We start from the raw sequence: 24,160 nt of genomic DNA, 5'->3' as shown, positions 1-24,160 counted from the left end.
CACCGTATTTCAATAGCTCACTTGGTAGTTGATCTACACCAGTTGCTTTGTTGTTCTTCAGCCGACCGATCTCCTCCTCAACTTCTTGAAGATCAGGGGCCGGTAGCCTGTCGTCTTCTGCGCGTGCTCCAAGGTCTGTTGCCGTGCCACCTTCGTTTTCTGCTGCTTCACCGTTGAGGTGCTCGTCATAGTACTGCTTCCACCTCTCAATCACCTCACACTCGTTCGTGAGAAGGTTACCGTCCAAGTCCTTGCACATATCGGCTTGCGGCACGTAGCCTTTGCGCGAACTATTTAGCTTCTCGTAGAACTTCCGTGTATCGTTTACGCGGTACAGATTTTCCATCGCCTCGCGATCTCGATCTTCCTGCTGACGCTTCTTCCTTCGGAAAACCGAGTTTTGTCTGTTCCGCGCTTGTCTGTATCGCTCCACATTCAATCTCGTGCGGTGTTGCAGCATTCTCGCCCGTGCTGCATTCTTCTCCTCTACTAACAGTTTGCATTCGCCGTCAAACCAGTCATTTCTTCGGTCCGGGATTGCAGTACCTAGTGCCGCTACAGCAGTACTACCTATGGCTGAACGGATGTCCCTCCAGCCATCTTCAAGAGAAGCTGCGCCAAGCTGCTCTTCCGTGGGTAGTGCAACTTCCAGCTGCTGCGCGTAGTCCTGGGCAACTCCGGTGTCCCGTAGTTGCTCAATGTTGGGTCGTGACGTTCGACTTCGACGTGTGTTATGCACCGTCGAGAGTTTTGAGCGCATGCATACTGCAACTAGGTAGTGGTCCGAATCTATGTTCGCACTGCGGTACGTGCGGACGTTGATAATGTCGGAGAAGAATTTCCCGTCGATTAGAACGTGATCGATTTGGTTTTCTGTGTGTTGGTCAGGTGATCTCCAGGTGGCTTTGTGGATATCCTTGCGGGGGAAAAAGGTACTTCGAACTACCATACCCCGGGAGGCTGCAAAGTTCACGCATCGTTGGCCGTTATCGTTCGATACGGCATGCAGGCTGTTTGGCCCGATTGCCGGTCTATACATTGCCTCCCGTCCTACCTGAGCGTTCATGTCGCCGATGACGATTTTGACGTCCCGTTGCGAACAGCCGTCATACACCTGCTCCAGCTGCGCATAGAACGCTTCTTTCTCGTCGTCGGGTCTCCCTTCGTGTGGGCAGTGCACGTTGATGATGCTGTAGTTGAAGAAACGGCCCTTAATCCTCAACTTGCACATCCTCGCGTTGATCGGCTGCCAACCAATCACGCGTTGGCGCATCTTACCCAGCACTACAAAGCCGGTTCCCAGCTCGTTGGTGGTGCCACAGCTCTGGTAGAAAGTAGCCGCTCGATGCCCGCTTTTCCATACCTTTTGTCCCGTCCAGCAAAGTTCCTGCAGTGCTACGACTTCGAAGTTGCGTGGTTGAAGTTCGTCATAGATTAACCTATCGCAACCCGGGAAGCCGAGCGATTTGCAGTTCCATGTTCCGAGTTTCCAATCGTAGTCCTTATTTCGTCGCGTAGGTCTGTGCCGATTGTTCCGATCCGTATTTCTTTCTTCGGTATTTGCAACTTTGTTTTTTTCCAGGGCGGCTTGTTGGGCCTGCCCCAACCCCCTGTCTCGCCGGGGGACCATCGTGCACAGCTCTGTTTAGAGTCCCACGCTGGCACTAGGACGGTGATCAGCCGCTCCTAACATGGAGAACAGACGCCGTTTTGAGCCGCACCTCCATGGTGAGCAGACGCTCAGGTTTGGTGAAGCATTTCCTCTATCACCGTACTATGGTTACCGCGCCATAATTAATGGACCATCCCTATGATTTTCTGAACCACAGCGTCACGTTTAGCTTTTGACGTGCCTTCAGTCTCCCTTCATATTAAAAATAATCAGAAAATCAGTGCTAACATTTGAAAACGGCGCAAAAGCCATTTGTAAACAAATGGTTTGTGGGCCCTTTACTCGCTACCCGAAGAACGCCCACGCAAACCAACAGCATCGTCAGGAAGGGGAAAATTTCCCCTACCCGATGTTGCTGTTGTGTCGCGTGGGTGTACTTCAAGTAGTGAGTAAAGGGCCCACAAACCATTAGTTTACAAATGGCTTTTGTGCCGTTTTCAAATGTTAGCACTGAAATGTATGTTTTTTGGGAAAGCGACCTCGTAATAAGCCAAGCTGAGTACTCACCTGAGGAAGAAGAATTATTTTCGGATTCCATTTTCAAATATTAGAGTTTCTTCCATGAACTAACAATTTTTCTTCACGAGAACACTGACAGACAAAAGCCAAGCCTACTTCTTAAACTCAACTGAAGCAGCCTGGTTCAGTGCGTCCCCAACAAATAATTGCCTATTGACAAATCCAAGTTTATGCCGGCCACCGCGGAGCTGTAATCTTAGCGGTGATGAACTTGAGATCATCTGTCAAACTGCATATATTTTCAAGTTTGTGATAAGAAAACTATGTTTTACGCATTATTGTAATTGCTTTATTCAATGACAGAAAGCAAATATGAATAGAAAAGTAGCGCCGGTAAGAATGGTAAGTAAATCCAAATTTTTAAAAGCAAAATTATTGAGATTTCTTCAAAATGAAAAATATGTTGCTCCCAGCAAAACATCAACAAATAATGTTAACAAAATCTTTACAGTATTCAAACTGAGAATAGAATCCTACAGGATCATCCCATCGGAGATTGAATTAAATCAATTAGTTTTGCTGTTTGAGGTGAGTTGTTAGAAACAATATATTGTTCCATCCGCAGATACATCATCTTTCCTATGGCTGAACCTGAATCTTTCCCATAGCTGAAGGAATATAGCTGAACGAAAACCCTTTCTTCTCTGGCATAAATAGAATCTCTCTGGTGAGTAGAATTAGATATTTAAGTGCTAAATTATTGAAATAGCATTGAGATAAAAAAAATCGTAGAACAAACATGATAAAACCAACTAAATTCCTGCATGCTTCGATCGATGGTTGCAAATCGTATCCGAATACAATCCTACCGTACCTGGTGCTGCATTGGAATACATTTTACAAAGGGGCTCTTCTATTTTTATTTAACTTGGGCGTTTTTATTAGGGCATCTCCATATCAACATTAATCGATGTGGTATGGCTGTTAACATAAATATGTCCATAACCTTAGCATGTTTTTAAAATTTTATTTGAAAACTAGTAATTTTTTTTTAGAATAGACACATATCACAATAGTTTTTTTAGGTTTTGTACAAGATTCATTCATTTTAATAGCATATTTACACAAACTAGCACTGTAATTTAACAAATTTCCATAAATTCCATGAAATTTTCAAGGGCTGTCACTATCTGATCACCTTCGGATAGTGCTTATTCCTGTCACCAGGCGCGCATTAGTTTAAATTGGATTCGCCAATTGAATAAACGACTTCTAGACGATGTTATTCAACTGCATGCTTAATAACACTTGTACTATTTTTAATAATAACTTCTGTTCAGGCTTTGTTCACACAAATCTGGAGAATTGAATTAAAATATTCAACCTTAACATCGAAATATTTGGTGTTAAATAAGGCATGTCGAGAAACTTTTATTCGACTTACAAATTTGAGTTTAGTTCACTCATAATCGCCAAAAGTGCAGGAACTCAGCGATGAGTTAATTTGCCTCATGTTTTCCCAGGTTTTTCCAGGGAAAAATTCCCGAATTTGAGAAAAGTAAAGATTGGATTCACTCAGTTTATTGGTACAACTCCGAGACTGAATAAAATTTTCGTCAATTTCCTCATTTTCCGGCAGATTTGTTAGGTTTTCCACAAGAAACCATGAGATAAATTTAACTCATCGCTGCGTTCCTGCACTTTTGGCGATTATGAGTGAACTAAACTCAAATTTGAGTCGTTCTCATTCGCCGTACAATAACCCCTCATTTTATCTGTCAAACTTTCATAGCAAATCAAAACAAACATTGTGTAGTACTAGAATTTTTACTAGAATGGGATACGTTAATCGATTTGCTTGGGACCAATAGGCTAGTCAAGCAGTGAGCCAATTTAAAATCGTTAGTTTCGTATTGTTGTTGGTGTTACTGAGCTTATAGGTATATAAGGTGTATATAGACGTTTGATTCTCATGTGAAATAATGTTTAATTAGACACTATTACACATTTATTAAACGATTATTCAACTACGGGATAATCAGGGGTAAGTCACTTTGCCACCTTGTGTTAAACACATCAAAAACACTTTTAGACACACTGAAACACCCTTCAACCACCATGATAACCAATTTATAGATCTTTTCTGGCAACACTGCCTAAAGCCAACAATGTTTACATGCATTTGGTGCCCTTTTTGTTTTTGTTTATTTTTTTTTTAATGAGACATCTCCCTTTAGCTTCAGCAATCGATAGGATTCCACCGAGGACTCCACATAAAACTGATCGGGACATGGAAGTAACACTCATTCCCGCAATTGCGACATTGAAAAAACAGACAATTTAGCCTCAAGAACAAGCTAGAATATCTGCAACTGAGTATGAATGAAGGAGCGGATAATAATTGACTGATAGCTATGTCTATCTGATTTCTACTAGCTGAGGCGCACAAAAAATTTCATATTCTATGCGAAATTTAGAACCAGAGATTGCTTAGAAAGGGGCATGCTCGGCTGGGTTATCAGGGCTTGATTGCAACTGGAATTCGTTTGGGATGGATTCGAGAGGGCTTTACTGGTTTGAGCCAGGATCTCAAGCATGAGAATTTGATGGTTGAGGGAGTACTTTTTGAGATCGGGCCGGACATTTAATGAACACTCTTTTAGATAGATGATGCGGATGACGATCAGGGATGAGAATTTGAATGCTTTTAAGTTGTTTACGTTCACGTGTGCTTTTTACTGGGATTCCATGCTTACACTTTGCATTATTAAATTGTTAAATTTTTGGCGAGAGCAAAAACAAAGGATTCTGTTTGTAAGCAAATGTGGATGTAATGGTTACCAGTAATCATCGATTTTCGCTCAACGTTTTGAGAGCTAGATCGACATGCAGAAACACGCATAAACACTTTCCAACACCCAAAAACACACAAGGAACACAATCAACACAGACACAAGGTGGCAGAGTGACTTACCCCCTGTAATACCCCGTACAGACTATGGCTTATATCATGGAATATAGGCTGTCTTGCAATGAGCACTCATACATCTAGTTTTCACTGGAAAGTCTATATTACATGATATAAGCCATAGTCTGTACGGGGTATAAATCATTAAAAAAACGTCAACCGCTTGTGATGAGATGGTTTCACAGTCCAAATATCATCGCCTGCTGCAGAAATAGAAGGGATTTTTAGGAAAACTCGCACTTGCTCTACTTCGGCTTTGGTTTACTATGGTGCACATCGGCTCAAAATCCGGCAAAATTATCTCCAAAAGCTTTCCAGGGGTGACACATTAGGATGGGGGCCCTCAAAGCTTACTGGAATAGGATTGCCTGTAACGATCACAGAGCATTCGGAAACAGGACAAGCGAATTCTGTCAAATATCGTATAAATTTATAATTTAATACCCCGTTCACATTACAGCGTATATCACGTGATATACGGTGTCTTGCAATGAGCACTCATACATCTAGTTTTCACTGTAAATCCTATGTATGAGTGCTCATTGCAAGACAACCTATATTACGTGATATAGGCTGTAATGTGAACGGGGTATAACGAAAAATATTCGTACCTTCCAGTTTTTTGGATTGAGTGTTGCACTTCCGCACCGCTTCTGCGCTTTGAAAATGGCGTCGCACTGAAACACTAATGATTATCTCAACCCATTTTAAATACAAGAAGCCAAAAATGAATAAAAATTACCCGCTTTTCATTTTTTTTAAATACCCTTTCTAACAGTTCGGAATGAATTCGAGAAATGAGTACAAAATACTCTCAAGATAGGGTGTATACAAAACATGGTAGCAATAACATAACAATCTGGACAAAATACAGTAACATACATAATTGAAAGATGACATCTATTGGTAAGAGTAAAGGCGGTACATCAAATATGATTGTTAAATTCACTCTTACATAACTCGAAGCGTTTGGTACGGTATGTCCACACATCCTTCCACCCCTGTAGATTCACAAAATACATCGCTGTTTAAATATATTTATTTAAACTCGAATCATTTCACAGAATCATGTTTGCGGCAAATGCAACGCAGTAGGCCAGTCCGTTTTGATGTTTGTGTCATATCTCAGCATGTCTGAGCATCAATGTTGACAAGAAAAATGATTAGGCGTTGTCATTTTCTAGGATGCTTTCTAGCGTTTGTATTAGATTAGATTAGATTACATTAGAAAGGAATGTGATATTTCAGTCAACTGGGTTCTCATTTTTTCTCATATTTTAAGTATATTCTCATGGGTCACGATTTTTCCATAATATTTCCATTTCAGCATTTTTTGTTTTATTTTATATCGTCTTTCACATATTATAATGTTTTCTGCTTTGCTTTCTTCTTTCACCTGGCTCTCATCGTGTTTAGATTCTCCTGACTCAGCATCTTATATGCTTGTGTGTGTTTTACTATGCCACTTCTTCAATCACTTATTTTGTTCCTACCAACAGCAAATTCCTTTCATTTTTGTTTTACCATCATCATCTTCATCGTCATCAATGTTCTTTATCCCAATTAAAAAAGGCAATGTTTCTTTGTTTGTAGAGTGCTTTTGTTTCGGTTTGCTTCTTTTGCTTCTTTTAAACACATACAGCGCTAGCAACGTGATCTGGGTGTGTTTATTTTGAGTGCAGTTTCCCTGGCTTGGGCGACCGGCCGCATTTGCGAATGATCGTGCCTCGATGGGAGGGGGTCGCATCCTTAACGTTTGTCCAAACCCCCTGCCCTTCCAGGTGCGATCCTCGCACTCTCTCACTCGCTCTCTATATGCTTCTGTCTATCTCTGTCTGCCTCTGCTTGATGCAAGTATTGATCAGTGTTTGTATTATCGTAATAGTACGCCTCGGGGTCTCAAATTCCGTTCCGACTCTGTTGTCGTTTATCAATAAGTGTGGATTTGGATAATGAATAATAATAATAATCATAACTATATAGCAGTATAGCCGTTTTCCATTAATGTATCGATCTTTAAATGATTCAGCATTTGTAGTGTTGGTCAAACGGTATTGGTTTGTTAGCTTCCGGTAGTGTATGTTGGTTAAATTTTGCTAATATTCTTTTTGGTTTGTTTTACGATGTTTAAAGATTGTTGGTAGAGAATTTTGGATTACCAGCGTTGTTTTTTGTGTTAAGCGGAATAACATTTTAGCGTGGTGGATGTAAACCAAAACGTCAAGATAGATTAGTGTGTGTGTGTGTGTGTTTGAATTGCCTTAACCTAGAATAGCCGTCTTTTGCCGATGGGAGGATCCGGTAATGGAGTTTTATGAATAACGAAATGCAATTACTTATTATGGTTGTCTGCGATTACACGGACAACGATTCATTGGGCATTTCTATTTATAAAGTTTTTGAACAATAACATTTTCCTACAATTTCCACAAATGTCTACTATTCCGTTATTTAGTTGCGAAACTATACGAAGGGGTATTCATGTGACGATTAAAATTAATATCTTGTGTCTGAGTATGGCACCTAGAAAATGGGGTCAGGAAAAATTCTTAACGAGGCTGTTGATTGTAGGGAGAAGTCAATCCTTTTTGATCTTCAAATTCGTGCTTTCATACACGAATGATCAGACATTAAGGCTGTGTTCCATTTGGTGAATTTTCACTTTAATTTGACAGATGGAAAATTTTCAAATAAATCTGCTATTGTACCAGATTTATTTCTGACATACCAGGAATCAATTTTAACAAACACTTTCTCAAAAATCAGACGCTCAACAACAGAGGAATTTTCGAATATTATAATTTATTTTCGAAGTGTCAAATTCAAGTGAAAATTCACCAAATGGAACACAGCCTTAAAGTGACAAAGTAAGTCTACCATCTTTGAACGCCATCTTTAAAATTGAGAACAGTCAAGCTGAAAATCCTTAATCAATCCAATAAACTGTTTTGCGAATCGCTGTCCCTAAATCAATTTCCATTACCGTAATTCCTAAAGCTTCGTACCTAAATACTCTTCATATCCTCCGTGGATTTCAATTTTATGTCAGTTTCCATTCATGTTCAATTTCAAAATCAAAGCTTGATTTAAAAATACCTATTTTTAGAAATAAGAAAGGAACCAAATCCATTTTGTTAACGATTAAAACACCTAACAGGAAATGTGTAAGTGTGTGTACTTTTTTTTTTTAATATTTCCTAAAGTTTCGGTACTTTCGATCAAATACTATTCAAGAGGTTGAATGTTACTGATGAAGAGCTTAATGATGGAAGTCGAAATAGATTTAATCCAATTTTCAGTTTCATTTTCTTTTACAGACAGAGATTCATCGATCGATGAACCGGAAGATTTCGTTCCGAATCGAATCCACGAATCACTTGCGACCGGGTGTGGTTGTAGTTTATTTAGAAAGAAAAACAAAACAAACAGAATAGTACGTACCTTGAATGCTCGTGAAGCCCAACAAGGGGAACAAAATCCGGAAGGACGAATTTTTGTGTGGGCCATATTCCCGTCCTATTATATAACTGTCTTTTTTTTTTAAGATAAATGCTGGCTATCGACTCCTGTTCCCCTTCACTACTTAACACCTATTAGACAGACTTGCATTGAATGACAAACATATCACCGTGGGCTAGAAATCGAAAGTCACAGAAAGAAATGAACAAGACATGCAGAAACTGGAACACAGAAATTGACGATTTTCAAAAGCTCCACACGATCCTCGCGGAACCGGCAAAAGAACACGCTGCTGCTCTCCTAGGTCTTGGATGTGGGTTCGGCTGACGACTGCTGCTACAATTTTGACATTTACGCCCCGTGATGGTGATTCATTTAGTTGATGCATTCGGCTTTCTGTTTGTTGACTGCGGCCGCTGCTGCTGCTGCTGCCGCCTGGAAACCGGGTGGCATCGGGATGGTGAACTTGTCGAACTGGTTCGATCCACCGAATCCGTTGGTGAGGCTGTTCATGTAAGCGCTCTGTTCGTTGTTGAGCCAGCTGGAGGCGGCGTGCGAGAAGTTGACCTGCAATGGACAAAACAATTGGGATGCACACGATGGCAAATGAGCAACGTTGGATAGCCAAAGTTCCAGAGAAACGAGATTGACAGCGCGGAAAATAATGCGAATCAAGTGAATGCGATTTTGTATAAAATTCGGTGACCGACCCCTGATTTTAAGAAATTAATTTCCCGATATCATATTAACATTTTGAAAACTTATTAGCTTTCAAGATTGCATCAAATTGTCTAATGGCGGTATGCTCCATTGGGGATAATATGCGGTTTAATCCAGATTTTCAAAAAACTAGATTAAAGGGTGATACGGTCAAAATTTGGTCAATATCAACTTGACGTATTTCTTTCAATTTTGCATTTAAAAAACCTGAACACCCCTCATTTTAAAGGTGTGTGTGTGTAGAATGTTGCTCCTATTTTGATTTTGGAATTCACTCTTCAGTTGTCAAAATGCAGTCCAAGCAAGAAGAGCAGCGTATCAAAATTTTGCTCGCGCATCGCGAAAATCCGAGCTACTCGCACGCAAAGTTGGCAAAATCGCTAAAAGTTGCCAAATCAACCGTTACAAATGTAATTAAAGTGTTTGGGGAACGTTTGTCGACAGCCAGGAAGTCTGGATCGGGGGAAAATCGAAAACCGGAAGCCGCTGAGACGACAAAGAGAGTTGCCTGTAGTTTCAAGCGAAACCCTAACCTCTCTCTCCGAGATGCCGCAAATAAGCTGGGTGTATCGTCTACAACCGTGCATCGAGCCAAAAAACGAGCCGGACTATCGACTTACAAGAAGGTAGTGACTCCAAATCGCGATGATAAACAAAATACGACGGCCAAAGCGCGATCCCGGAGGCTGTACACGACGATGCTGACGAAGTTTGACTGCGTGGTAATGGACGACGAAACCTACGTCAAAGCCGACTACAAGCAGCTTCCGGGACAGGAGTTTTATACGGCAAAAGGAAGGGGAAAGGTAGCAGATGTTTTCAAGCACATGAAACTGTCAAAGTTCGCAAAGAAATATCTGGTTTGGCAAGCCATCTGTACCTGTGGCTTGAAAAGCAGCATTTTCATAGCTTCCGGGACTGTCAACCAAGAAATTTACGTGAAAGAGTGTTTGAATAAACGTCTGCTGCCTTTCCTGAAGAAACACGGTTGTTCCGTACTGTTTTGGCCGGATTTGGCATCTTGCCATTACGGTAAAAAGGCCATGGAGTGGTACGCCGCCAACAACGTGCAGGTGGTTCCCAAGGACAAGAACCCTCCCAACACGCCAGAGCTCCGCCCAATTGAGAAATACTGGGCTATTGTCAAGCGGAACCTAAAGAAGACCAAAAAACTGCTAAGGGCGAGCAGCAGTTCAAGGCAAACTGGCTTTCTGCGGCGAAGAAGGTGGACAAGGTGGCTGTACAAAATCTGATGGCAGGGGTCAAGCGTAAGGCCCGGCAATTCGGATTTGGAAAAGCGGAAGCCTAACTGAATATTTTTCCTGAATTTTATACTAATTGAACTTGAAAAAGAAATTTAATTTGATTTTTTAAAAAGCGGAAAAGCGGAAGCCTAACTGATTATTTTTCCTGAATTTTATACTAATTGAACTTGAAAAAGAAATTTAATTTGATTTTTTAAATAAACGATTTCACCGATTTACACGCGTTTTCCCTTGACCAAATTTTGACCGTATCACCCTTTAAATTTTAATATTCCATTTGTTGAGCCTCAAGAGAGGATAACAAAAAAACACGCAGCCATTCTCTCTCGCAGAGTAGAATAGAGTGTCAAGGTTTAAGTGTATTCAGTCATGCAGGCAGAAGAAGAGTACTAGACAAACAATTGAAATAGGCAAATTTCTCGAGAATCGAAAAACACCTACACAAACTAAAGAGCCACCAACATCTGAGGGAGAGTCGCGAAGAGACCAAGGTTTGTCAAAACATCTAGTGGCATAGTAAAATACCAAACAGAAAAGTACAGTTTCTCACTGCACACTAAACAATCTCAAACAATCACTACACGCTTAAAGCAAAACACGCTATTTTGCTACGCCTGTTTTGATTTGATTTCAATGGCACAAATTTTCATGACAAGAAGAACAAGTATGCAATGAATTCCGTGTGTGCTATCTGCTTCTCCCTCCCAGACCAACATTAGATCCGGATCTGACGCTTTGTGGCAAAGTGACAGCTAGATCTATTGTCAAACTGTCAACGCAATCAGATCTAATGTGGGGGGGCCTTAACAATGCCATTCGATAAAGGAAGTTTGCTCTTTCCGAAGCTTGTGTTAGATTTTTGAATGTGTTTTTATTCTAGAGAAATTTGCGGTTAATGCCATTTGTTACGTTTGTTGTTCCGCCTATTTCAATTGTTGGCCTAGATATTGTGCTCAGTGCTGCGTTATACCAACCGGTGGAAACTAACGAATTTAAATTGGCTCACTACTTGACTAGCCTATTAATCCCAAGCAAATCGATTAACGTACCCCATTCTAGTCGAAATTCTAGTACTACACTATGTTTATTTTTATTCACTATGAAAGTTTGACAGACAAAATGAGGGGTTCGTGGATTTTCCTATGTTTCGAGGGGTGCATCGATTAGCTTGGGACCGAAGAGAGTACCAGAACTGAGCCAAAAAGTTGAGCACGTTTCTTCGGGACCTTCTGGTCTTAGAGTTACCTCTATGGTTATACCATAGAGGTAACTCTAAGACTAGAAGGTCCCGAAGAAACGAGCTCAACTTTTTGGCTCAGCTCTGGTACAATCTTCGGTCCCAAGCTAATCGATTCACCCCTCGAAACTTAGGAGAATCCACTAACCCCTCATTTTATCTGTCAAACATTCATAGCGAATCAAAATAAACATAGTGTAGTACTGGAATTTATACTAGAATGGGGTACGTTAGTCGATTTGCTTGGGACCAATAGGCTAGTCAAGTAGTGAGACAATTTGAAATCGTTAGTTTCGTATTGATTGTTGCTATTATTCTTAAACACAATGTAGTTGTTAGATTTTCAATGAAGTTCTCAAAATGTTTCTGCAGCTAATGGAACTGCCCTTAAATTGTCGAAAATAATTCTTCAACATCTTTAAACTTCCCAAAAATTCTAGACTTTCCTGAGATTTAACGTGCTTTCCTGATGCTGCTAAAACTGCACAAAAGATCGCCGAACTTCGCTAAGTTCTCAAGACTTCCCTGAATTTCCCGATATTTTTTAAAAGTTCCCGCAATTTCCTGTAATATTGCTGTTTCGCCTGAAATGTCTTATTTTACCTGAACTTTTCTGACCTTTCTGGTACTTCTTTTAAGGTGTCCATATTTACTAAGCGGCTGTTCATTAACTGCGTAGACAATTGTCCATACACAATTTTTAAAATTTGTATGGGCCGTGGATAATTGCCAACCCCCCCCCCCCCTTCTTAACTGTCTACGTACTTAATGAACAGTCCCTAATGTTAATCGGAAATTTTCCTAATATTCATAAAATTCCAACGAAGACCCTACAATCATAGAGGTAACTCTAAGACCACTGGGTCCCGACGAAAATCATTATTATTTTTGGCTCACTCAGTACCAGAACAACGGTCCCAAGCAGTCCCAAGCTATTTATCTCACCCCTGCATGTTCTGCATGAATCCACACACCCCTGATGTTATCTGTCAAACTTTCATAGCGAATCAAAAAAAACATAGTGTAGTAATAGAATTTCGACTAGAATAGGGTACGTTAATCGTTTGCTTGGGACCAATAGGCTACTAAAGTGGTGAGCCAATTTAAAATCGTTAGTTTCGTATTGATTGTTGCTACAATGTTCCTGAATTTTTCGGAACATCCCCAAAATTTTCGGAATAGTTCATACCTAGATGAATAATTCAAAAGGTCCCATCTGCTTTGATCGAATTCTCTTCATCGACTTTCTTTTTTGATAACCACAGCTATGCAAACAGATTTCGTGGTTTTTTCGCCACATGGTTTTAAAAATGAGGTTCTTATCTAACGTCCAAAAACATCAAACACGACAACGAATGTTGTTGCAGCTTAGTTATTAACGAAATATAAAATTGATCAATGCATATGGGACTACACTGAGCGAATTTACCATGTCGTCATTCCATGATTAATCATTCAGAGCTATCCGATTTCTTTAACATTGAAAATAATATTAGATGCCCGATTGACTGATAATTGACATTAAATGGGATGATTCATCATACATATCATAAAAGGAAATAACATCAACCACTTACTGAAGAACCGTTCAAATTTTAAAAGGTATTAACAATAAATGAATTCAAAAACAGAAATGAACTAAAATCATCCAAGTGAACCCCATAACGAAAATCATACAACAACTGTCATGCGATTCATTTTCATATCGTTTCAGTCTCCCATTGCGTTTTGGCCTTACCATTACCATACTTGAATGTTAAGGGCCACCCACATTAGATCCGTTTGCGTTGCGTTGACGTAAATTTGACAGTTAGACAATAGATTTATCTGTCACTTTGCCGCAACGCGTCCGATCCGGATCTAATGTACGTGGGCCTTTACTGCGTTTTTTTTCTGAAGTTAACGGGACTGCTGTGAAGAGCTCTGTGTATCCTCGAAGTACTTAAAATCTCTAATATTCTTTGACATTCTCTAAACTATCTTGAAGATTTAGGAACATCTTAAAAATCCTCGCAATTTTCTTGAAAATAATGGAAGTGCCATGAAGTTCTCTGATCTTCGCTGAAGTTCCTGCAAGTTTTTTTTAAGTTCTCGAAACTGCCATGAAAATCACGAAACTAAATGTTCTCACATTACCCTGATGTTCACTTAATTTCCCAAACGCTTCCGAAATTTTCCTGAAGCCTTTGAAACTTTGCGGGATCTCTGATCCGTCCTGATATTCTCAGAGCTTCCCTGAAATTCTCGCAATTCTCCTGAAGTTCTTCATACGGTCCTGAAATGAATGGAACTGTCTTGAAAACCTATAAACTTCCTTGAAGTTCTCTGGACGTAAGTGAAATTTCAGGAAAATTACTGATGTTTTCTTAAGTTCCTGAAATTTCCGGAACTCCTTAAGGGATCTCAAAATTTCCCAGAAGTTAATGGTTCTGTCTTGAATTTATTGAAACTTACCCTAACTGATGAGGACTTTCATAAACATTGGAACCACTCTTAAGATCTCTGTAAATTTTGTAGGCTCTTCTTTAAAGATTCAACAATTTTCCTCAAGTTCCCTCTACTTCTCTGAAGTTTTCTTGACTTCCCTAAATTTTTTTGGATATCCTGGAAGTTCTTAAAACTTCTTCATGCAATTTTCCTGAAACTAGAGCATTTCCAGGCCAGCAAAGAAAAAAATGAATTTCAGACTCAACCTTCTCCGATTTTCATGAAACTTTGCATAATTGTTTGTTATGGTCCGTCATTCACATTAAGCTTAAAAATAAGGCATTTTGAATTTCGCAAAAAACTTCAAAATGGTTTTTGATAATTTTCAACAAATATTAAGTGGAAAACGTAAATTCCAATCTAAATGACCTTTAAGACACAAGTTCTTTTTAACTCAAAATAGAGTAACTTCTACTCAGTTTCGAAATTTCATGCTAAATGTCAAAAACTGAGTAATATTAAATAAGAAAAAGTAGTAACTTCTACTCTGTTTGCATTAAAAAAAATTTTGCTCACTTTTGAGTAAGCCTTTTTTTCCTTTGTTCGGGAACTAACACCTCTGCGACCAGTAATTTGATCTGTTGTGTCCTTAGTTTAGTACATGTCGTATTACTCCATCACTTTTGAGAAATGATAAAGTATTCGATTTGTTTTACAGTTGTCATTCTTGCATTTAACGCAAGGATCCGACTCTAATTGAAAGGTCCCGCTATTTATACCCTTCGGAGTGTTGAAACACCTTCCAAAGGCACGCCCCTTTGTCAGTCAAAATTGGATTCCTTAGCAACAAAATTAAACAATAACACCTATAATGACCATGCATCAGAACCCTAATCTTAATCACTTCAAACTAGGGAACAACGAATAGAAGATTAGGATTAACATAGATGAAGACAACTAACTCATTTTTTCCTTGTTTCAAGATCATCCTCGGTGAACAAAGCCGAGTCTTGTCACTATCAACAAGGCATGAAAAGTAACAAGGACTAGGATGTGTTCCTTTGATTACTGAAAAATCCTGTTCCCCAAGTTTGAAGTAGTCCGGACCAGGAATCGGTAGTATATCTTACATCCCGTAACATACCACGAAAAGGTGATCTACCCACTTTACAGGGCGAGCAAGCCCTTACAAACTTTACTCATTTTTATCAGGCTTTCAAACTCGTCCCTTGTGTTCTATTTACACAGAATTTTCGAATGTGGTGCACTTGTGGATCAAATCGACTAGTTTGATCCCCAGTAGACTGATGCAAAATTTGACTTTTTCGCTCCACAATACTTAAACGATTCCAAATCGGATCCTGACTAACCTCTCAAAATTTGAACCCCTTTGGTGAGAAACTGAGATGGCACAAACCAATTGAAGTTTGTATGGGAATTACTATGGTAAAACCAAGATTTTTGTTCATGTCTATCTAATAATTCACCATATCGGTCTGCTTCAAAAACTTTCAACTGTACTTGTAGGAAATTTTCCCAGCTACAACTTTGCCGAAGACCACTTTTTGATTAAATGGAAGAATCGAAAGTTATCAATGGTTCAATGCGCTGATGTCTTACGATCATGCTCAATCAACTGCTCAGCAGGCAACATTGGTGTTTATGGCGCGTAGAATAGAGGACAAAAATCATGACTACTATGTCACACTGCAAAATACAGTGTTGCCTACAGAGCAGCTGCTTGATCATGTCATAAGTTTACCAATCTCTTAAATAATTAATAACTATTTCCTGTCTCGTTTTACATAGAAACGATCTTCAGCAAAGTTGTAGCTGAAAAAATTTTCTTTAATAATGGCTATCGAACTGCAGCTCAATATGGAAAAAGACTAGAAGGCAATGAACAAAAAGTTGAGATTTCCCATAGTAATTTACGTGTAAACTTCAAATGGCTTTTTTTTTCCTTTGGTTTGTTTTTTTTCCGTCGATCTTGTTTTCCGTGCTGAGCACCAATGCTACCGACGTGCCAGGAAGGCAGCTCCCACACCTGGACCCTACCTATCGACCCATCAACTCATGAACCGGGGACCAACGGCTTTACTTCCCTTCCGAAGGAAGGCGTGATCAGAGATGTTATGCCTCAGAACATCCCGGCGGCGCCGACTGGGATTGAACCCAGGCCTGCTGGGGTGAGAGGTAATCATGCTTACCACTACACCACCGGCGTCGTTGACTTCAAATGGCTTGTGCGAAGTCTGTTTCTAACCAAATGAGTTGTAACTTTGGGAGGCTAATCAGGACCCGATTTGAAACCATTTAAGCACTGTGGAGCGAAAAAGTTAAATTTTGCATCAGTCTAGTGAGCATGCATAAGGTCGTATACGCGATGATCGATTCTCTTCATCGGTTTTCCCTTTGCATTGCTACAGCTAAGAGAAACAATTTTCTAGAATTTGTTCAACTCAGTGCTGTAACAGGTTGTATTGGCTATCAAAAGCACCAGCAAACGCACTGAGAAACGTTAATCCAAGCGAGTTATTAACAAAAGAGAAAATCGACGAAGAGAATCGATCATCGCGTTTACGCCCTTATGATGCTCACTGTCGAAATTACTCGAAAAATAAGCTGCAGCTTTAATACAACATCTCCTGAAACCTGCGATTAAAAGTTGCAGTTAGATGGTAGCCGAACAAAATCCCGAGCCGTGGCATAACTTGGAATTTCTAGTTGAATTCCAATTTGGCAAATGGTTTTCGACTAAACCTATCTATCGATACACCTCAAACCGTTGCACTGTTTCGTGTGTTCTAATTAACCGATGGCTGTAGGGCGGATTTCTTTCTCTCTCTAATGTGGTAGTCGTTGGAATACTATCAGATTAAAGAGAGATCCGTCCTACACTGCCTATAATCGCATATCAGTCCCTTATGGATAGTAAATCAAGCAAAGATGGGACTGATATGCGATTATGGGTACTACAGTCGAGTATAAGTATTGTCGCTAGACTTGAAAACCGAAATGACCAACTCGCGACAATCGATTTTACTCTCGTTATGTACGTTAAACATAACATCGCATCCAGTGCGCTGTATTCGTCAAATGATGCGCTATAGTTCGCACTAGATGCGACGTTATCTTTAACGTACACAACAAGAGTAAAATCGATTGTCGCGAGTTGGTCATTTCGGTTTTCAAGTCTAGCGACAATATAAGACACTGAAGAAGTCTGCACATTGTAGACGAAATACGCGTATCTGTCAAGAATAAGCAAATAAGGTAGTGGAATTAAATGGAAATTACTAATCCGTCTCTCTCTATAACGGTATTCTACTAAGACGCCCACATTCATCAGGAATAATAATCGGTTTTCAGAGCTGGTTACTCTTGGAGGACAGGCCTGCAAAGCGTGCAACACAACCGGGAATGTTTTCGCAGCTGAGTATCGAGCTGTTGCCTTGAACCTACCTGCATATACGAACATCACGGTATGCTGTAATACTGTGTCCGTCGTCAAGCTCTCCGAGTTCCAACATGTACTGAAAGACCTTTGAGACGACGACCAGACTCGCTGCAACTAGCTCCCCGAGACAGTCGATAAAACAACCCAACCATTATCTGTTCAAGGATCATCACAGTTGTCATTGGAGAAGCGGTAGTCTCTTACATGGGATCCAACGCATACTGATTCATCAGACTCTCTAGACGTTCATAAATAGCGTGAAACCGAATTTTTTGTCAGTGCGAACCTCAACCCGAGCTAGGTTTAAAAAAAAAGAGCAAACTGACGTTTGTCAGAAAACAAGCACACCAAATCTTGATACCCGATCCAGGTTGGAACTGAATAATAAACGAATTCGCTATAAGACAACGAGCCACTTGACGAATATTATTCAAATTTTCAAACATTTGTAATGCACCATGAACATTCGTAAACCGATTACAAATATTTTACTTTTCGGTTCGTATATGAAAAATACTAGTGCATTAATGACCCGATTTTGTCAGCCCCCTTTTTGAAAATCTGTTCTTATGTTCTACGTGGTATTATTGCACCTCATGCATCGATCTTGAAGATGTATGAGAAAGATTTGGAATTACGGCTATCTAAAATTGAAAGGGCTAGCAAAATCAGGTTGTTGCTGTATATAAATGATTTCATTTTCATTGATAAGCTTTCCGAAAAATCCACGCCCCAGAGCTTTTAAAGACGAGCGAAATCCACGCGAGACGCCAGCTGTAACAACCCTGAACTCGATACCGAAACACCTTCGTCACGATTGGTCACGGTGGGTGGGGGGAGGTCAAATTCCAACAGTCAAAGCCAATAAGGGAAAGAAAGACACTTCTTCTCGGATTGTTGATTAAACGGAAAGGACACATTGCGCAAGTAAAACCGATTTGAATGATATAATTTATTCCAGTTTGCTTCCTTCAAACAATATTTTGCGTGCCTGCATGACAAATCTCTAACCAAGGGCATAGGGAAACCCCAAACATGCTGAGAAACAAATAACATCGATTGCCAATTCAAGACGACAACAATCGGTAGCTCAACTTGCTGAGATAATCGTTCAAATTGCTGTGAGCTTGCTGCTGTTGGTCTGGCTGTGGCTGATAAAGTTGTTCTTGCAGCAGCCGTTGCTGATGATGTTGATGAAGGAAAATGTCTTCATAGTTTACCTGTGCTTGCGGATTTCCCGGCTGTTGCTGCTGCTGCGGTTGTTGTTGTTGTTGTTGTTGTTGATTCATCAGACTTGACGGCAAGTTAATGCCATGGTGTCCGAATCCTGATAACGGAAAGAAGGTGGAATTATGATTTCGAGGTGTTTGAAGCTTAAGATGGGCTATTCATACCTTGTCCTGGTTGTTGAAGGTTCGGTTGATTCAGTTGGTTCTGTTGCTGCTGTTGTTGTTGCGCTGATAGAAAGATATCCCCGGGCTGGTTGGCTGGTCCGTTCATAAACGAAAATTGACGAAACGAGACGATGGCCGGATCGAACGAGGTCCAATCGGTGAAGTTGTTGCCGTAACCTGTTGGGATGAAATTCTCAGCATTTTGGACTATTGAGGAAACAGAAATGACCTACTAGGTTTGCTGTGTCCGTTTTGCTGTTGGGGTGGAGTCAAATGAGTCTGATCATTCGGCTGGAATCCCAAAAATGGCAGCTGCTGTTGTTGTTGTTGCTGCTGCTGTTGTTGCTGCTGTAGCTGCTGACCCCAGTTACTCTGCTGTGGTGGCTGCTGCGGTGCGTTGTTCCCTAGGTTCATGAACGGAAGGATTTTACTGCCTGAAACTGCAAATACAAAAAAGTTAGTGGATCTTCTCATCTCATCCCAGTGGACGGAGTGCAAAGCAAACAAACCTTGCGCTCTCGGAACACCGAAGCCGAAAGCGTTCATGTGATTGAAGCCAGGCGGTGGCATCCGAGTCCGCTGCACGTTCTCCATCAGTTTGCTGTGGTTGGCGGCTGCTGCTGCTGCTGCCGCGGCCGCTGCCGCACTCTGTGTGATCTGCTGCTGGTTGATCTCGTCGTTGATCAGCTCGGCCAGTGCTTTCTGGGTCTCGAAGAAGGGATCAAAGCCTAAAATGTTGCCTGCAGTCAGCGCGTTGTGTTGGGGAGCAAGAGGATTTTGGCCGACGGCGAAATAGACGAAAAATAAATAACTCTCTCGCACAGAAACTGTGTTTTTTGGCAACTACTATGCTATCTATCACTCCAAATAGCTACTAAGGATGCAGTTTTCGAATAGTTATTTAGATTTAGACTAACGGTCGATCCAAAGATTTCAGACGTTGGTGATACATTACCTAAATCGTCGTCTACGACTGGTGTTTGCTGTGGATACTGCTGTTGTGGTTGCGGTTGCGGTTGTTGTGGTTGTTGTTGTTGCTGCTGCTGTTGTGAATTGTGAAGCCTATTGTTTGGTGGCTGCGACTGCGATTGCGGCTGCTGCTGCTGTGGATTAGCCCCGTTCAACAGGATATTGTGAGCATTCAGCTGACCATTAAGCATTCGCTGCTTCTGTAGCTGCTGGGAACCTAGCAAACCTGGACGGAATTTTGTTAGATGTTGTTTCCAATGGTCAAGTAAGAATGGGTCGTATGAATAGAAAAAATAGTAAACTTATACCCTTAAAACTTCCAACCAAAATGATGACACAGCTAAAAAACTGAACGAACGGCTTTTTCCCCCGGTGACTTCGAATTCCAGGCTTTTCCCCGCTTTTCCCGATTCACTTGTCACCAGGATTGCTTCCACTCACTTGCTATAAAAACATATTTTTCGGAATTATGCAATCATTAGATGATATAATGATATGTTGTACTTGTAAGTAACCTGTCAATTTTACTTTCAGAGCGACACAATAAGCGATCTTATGATTCATGAGCGTTCACTCAGAGTGAGCACTCGCGAGTCGTAAAATGGCTGATTGTGACGCACTGAAAGCAATATTGGCAGATTGTATGTGTCAAACACATACTTCACGTCCTCATCTTGTAACTTACAAGTACTAATTATCACTATACCATCTCATGATTTCATAATTCTGAAAAATATTTTTTTATAGCAAGTGAGTGGAAGTAACCCTGCTTGTCACCCTGCGGAGCTTATTTCATAAACTAGACACCACTCCAAAATTTTCGAAATTTCTCAAAGGTTCCGGCATTTCCCTAAAGTTCTCGAAACTTGTCATAAGTTTTGGGACTCCTCAGAAGTTGTTGGCCCTTTTCAGAAGTTCGGAACTCGTCATACGTTCTTGGAACTCCTCAGACGTTATTGCATTTTCTCAGACGTTCTTGGAACTTCTCAACATATCTTAGAACTTCTCATTAGAGTTTTTGTAAATTATCAGAAGTTCCCGAAATTTTTCCGAAGTTCTCAGAGCTTATCTCAAGTTTTTAGAACTTCGCTGAATTTCTTGGGAGTGTTTTGAACTATGCTGAAATATTTGAAAATTCGCTGAAGTTTTCAGAGCTTACCTTAAGTTGCTCAAACTTCGTTGAAGTTCTTGGACCTTGGTTAAATTTCTTGGCGCTTTGTTAAAATACTTCGGCGAAATTCCAAAAATTTGAGCAAAGTTTCAGAAATTTTTTAGCTTAGTTTCTCGAAATCGCATCATTGGTTTTGGTTGAAACGAGTTCAAAATTAGCAAGTTAACAATCAGAACCGGAAACCAACAACAGATACTTCTTCGATCACTTCTGCAAATTGATCAGCTTCATCCCGGGACGCAACAGCTTGAGAAACTCGAAAGCCTCTGATCCCCCGATCACAGTCAGTCGTGCTTCTCCTGCCAGCGTTCAGCAGCCGTCCCGGCCCTGTGTTTGGGTCTGGTGAAGGCAATTATGTACCTGATACGTCCGTCGTTTCTAGCCAGCCACTTCATGCTCGCCTCTCTCCATATGAAGCAACTGTTCCGGCACCGGGATGCACTCCTGCTAGCTTCATGGAAGCCCCTAATCCTCTCAGCATAGTCGAGTCCCTCCCGTCAGCGCTCAGCAGCCATCCCGGACCTGTGTATGAGAATGGAGAAGGGGTCTTCCAAACCGTCATCGCAGGCAAGTACACACATGTGTGGAATACTTTTCTCCTCCAGTAATGCCCATCGATTCTAGTCTCCACACTTCAAACGGGTTTCACTCGGATATTGGCGCTATCGAAGCTGCTGAATCATCTCTCACAGTAACTGCTGTACCTGACATCATCTCTTCAAGCATGCCGCCGAGTCCCGTTGCGCCCTCCGCAGCAAACCGTACCACCGATCGCATGTTTTCTGTGTATTATCAGAATGTCAGAGGTTTGCGCACAAAAATTGCTCAGCTCCGTCTGCTTTTGTCCAGCTGTGACTATGAAGTACTTGTCTTTACGGAAACATGGCTCCGTGCTGATATTGACAGCAGTGAAATTTCATCGGATTACGTTTTCTTCCGCTATGATCGCAATGAGTTAACCAGTCCTCATTTGCGGGGCGGTGGTGTACTGATTGCAGCCAAAAACTACCTGGAGTGTGAATCTATTTCGATAGCTAACTGTGAAAATCTTGAGCAAAATGCAGTTTGCATAAAATTGCAATCTCATTCGCTCTATGTAGTGGCTATCTATCTTCCACCTAACTCGCGTGCCGAGCAATATAATGCTCACGCAAGGGCCGTTCAACAAGTGGCAGATCGTTTATCGGAGACTGACATAATCCTATCAATCGGTGATTTTAATCTTCCTAATCTGCGATGGCATCTTGACGAGGACATTAATGGCTTTATTCCTTCAAACGCCTTGACTGATACTGAGAGAAACTTTACAGTAGCTATGTTTTCCAATGGCTTGAGGCAGATTAATAACATTGTCAACACGAACGAAAGATTCCTTGACCTGACGTTCACCCATCTCCCGGAGTATCTTAACCTGATTGCAGTACTTGCGTCGCTGTTAACTGTCGATAATCATCACAAAGCAATGATTTTACTACTTGACGAGAGTGTTGTACTTGACGATCAGGACAAATGTTTCAAATTTGACTATTTGGCATGCGACTTTGACTTACAACACACACAATTACAATTATCAAGTTATGCTTCAGTTATCAGCTTTCTACGAATCTCTCTCTGAAGTTATAAATCATCATGTACCTCTAAAGAGACAAGCACCGATTTCTGCTTTCAACAAACCGTGGTGGACTGCAGAGTTACATACGCTTCGTAAGTTGCGCAAATGAGTCCTATAAAGCTAGACTCGTTGAGCTTGAGTTGGAGTACAAAGCCATCCTTTCTACAACACATGAAAACTATTTGTGTAGGATACAGACATCCGTCAAGGAAATTCCTTCGCGCTTTTGCGATTTCATTAAGAAACGCAAAGCTGACAACGGCATCCCTGGATCGGTCAACTTCGAAGGAACCACTTCTCGCTCATGCTCGGAGACAGCTAATCTCTCTGCTGATTTCTTTGAGAACGTATTTAGTAAAGCATCACCCGTTCAACAGCAGGCTTCGAGCCACAAAATGGTGAGTTGACAACCTGGAAGGAGCGGAATACCTAGCCCTGGTCCTCACAAGTTCCAAGTTCCAGACTACCAGCTAAAACATGGACACAGCTGGGTGGCGTAGCCTAGGCAATGTTGCCAATCCGGCAATAGCAAAGTGAAGAGGTGCGACGCGAACACTGGCGCGGTAACCATAGTACGGTGATAGAGGAAATGCTTCACCAAACCCGAGCGTCTGTTCACCATGGAGGTGCGGCTCAAAACGGCGTCTGTTCTCCATGTTAGGAGCGGCTGATCACCGTCCTAGTGCCAGCGTGGGACTCTAAACAGAGCTGTGCACGATGGTCCCCCGCCGAGACAGGGGGTTGGGGCAGGCCCAATAAGCCGCCCTGGAAAAAAACATAAAGTTGCAAATACTGAAGAAAGAAATACGAATCGGAACAATCGGCACAGACCTACGCAACGAAATAAGGACTACGATTGGAAACTCGGAACATGGAACTGCAAATCGCTCGGCTTCCCGGGCTGCGATAGGTTAATCTATGACGAACTTCAACCACGCAACTTCGAAGTCGTAGCACTGCAGGAACGTTGCTGGACGGGACAAAAGGTATGGAAAAGCGGACATCGAGCGGCTACTTTCTACCACAGCTGTGGCACCCCCAACGAGCTGGGAACCGGCTTTGTAGTGCTGGGTAAGATGCGCCAACGCGTGATTGGTTGGCAGCCGATCAACGCGAGGATGTGCAAGTTGAGGATTAAGGGCCGTTTCTTCAACTACAGCATCATCAACGTGCACTGCCCACACGAAGGGAGACCCGACGACGAGAAAGAAGCGTTTTATGCGCAGCTGGAGCAGGTGTACGACGGCTGTTCGCAACGGGACGTCAAAATCGTCATCGGCGACATGAACGCTCAGGTAGGACGGGAGACAATGTATAGACCGGCAATCGGGCCAAACAGCCTGCATG

The 24,160-nt window shown here is 41.3% G+C and overlaps 1 protein-coding gene across 6 annotated transcripts in view; it reads right to left on the bottom strand.

The window, feature by feature from the left end:
• Nucleotides 1–8,918: 8,918 nt before the first annotated feature.
• The window catches only part of Cnot4 (CCR4-NOT transcription complex subunit 4), a 117,858-nt gene continuing 102,616 nt past the window's right edge, over nt 8,919–24,160 (bottom strand). For 4 of the 6 annotated variants that reach the window (XM_065233925.1, XM_065233943.1, XM_065233961.1 and 1 more), the window contains exons 10-15: nt 20,017–20,256; nt 19,571–19,801; nt 19,295–19,501; nt 19,062–19,238; nt 18,888–18,994; nt 8,919–9,125 (exon numbers count right to left, since the gene is read on the bottom strand). In XM_065233925.1, coding sequence (XP_065089997.1) covers nt 8,934–9,125; nt 18,888–18,994; nt 19,062–19,238; nt 19,295–19,501; nt 19,571–19,801; nt 20,017–20,256 — 1,154 coding nt within the window. In that variant the 3' untranslated portion in view covers nt 8,919–8,933. The remainder of the gene's footprint in view (nt 9,126–18,887; nt 18,995–19,061; nt 19,239–19,294; nt 19,502–19,570; nt 19,802–20,016; nt 20,257–24,160) is intronic. The other 2 variants (XM_065233952.1, XM_065233969.1) reach the window with 1 other exon arrangement.

The sequence above is a fragment of the Ochlerotatus camptorhynchus genome, unplaced genomic scaffold (assembly GCF_037179485.1).
Source record: "Ochlerotatus camptorhynchus isolate MF236.1 unplaced genomic scaffold, CSIRO-AGI_Acam_v1.1 ptg000037l, whole genome shotgun sequence".
NCBI lineage: Eukaryota > Metazoa > Arthropoda > Insecta > Diptera > Culicidae > Ochlerotatus > Ochlerotatus camptorhynchus.
Note: the sequence above shows the minus strand (reverse complement) of the source record. Positions and strands in the feature narration are given on the sequence as shown.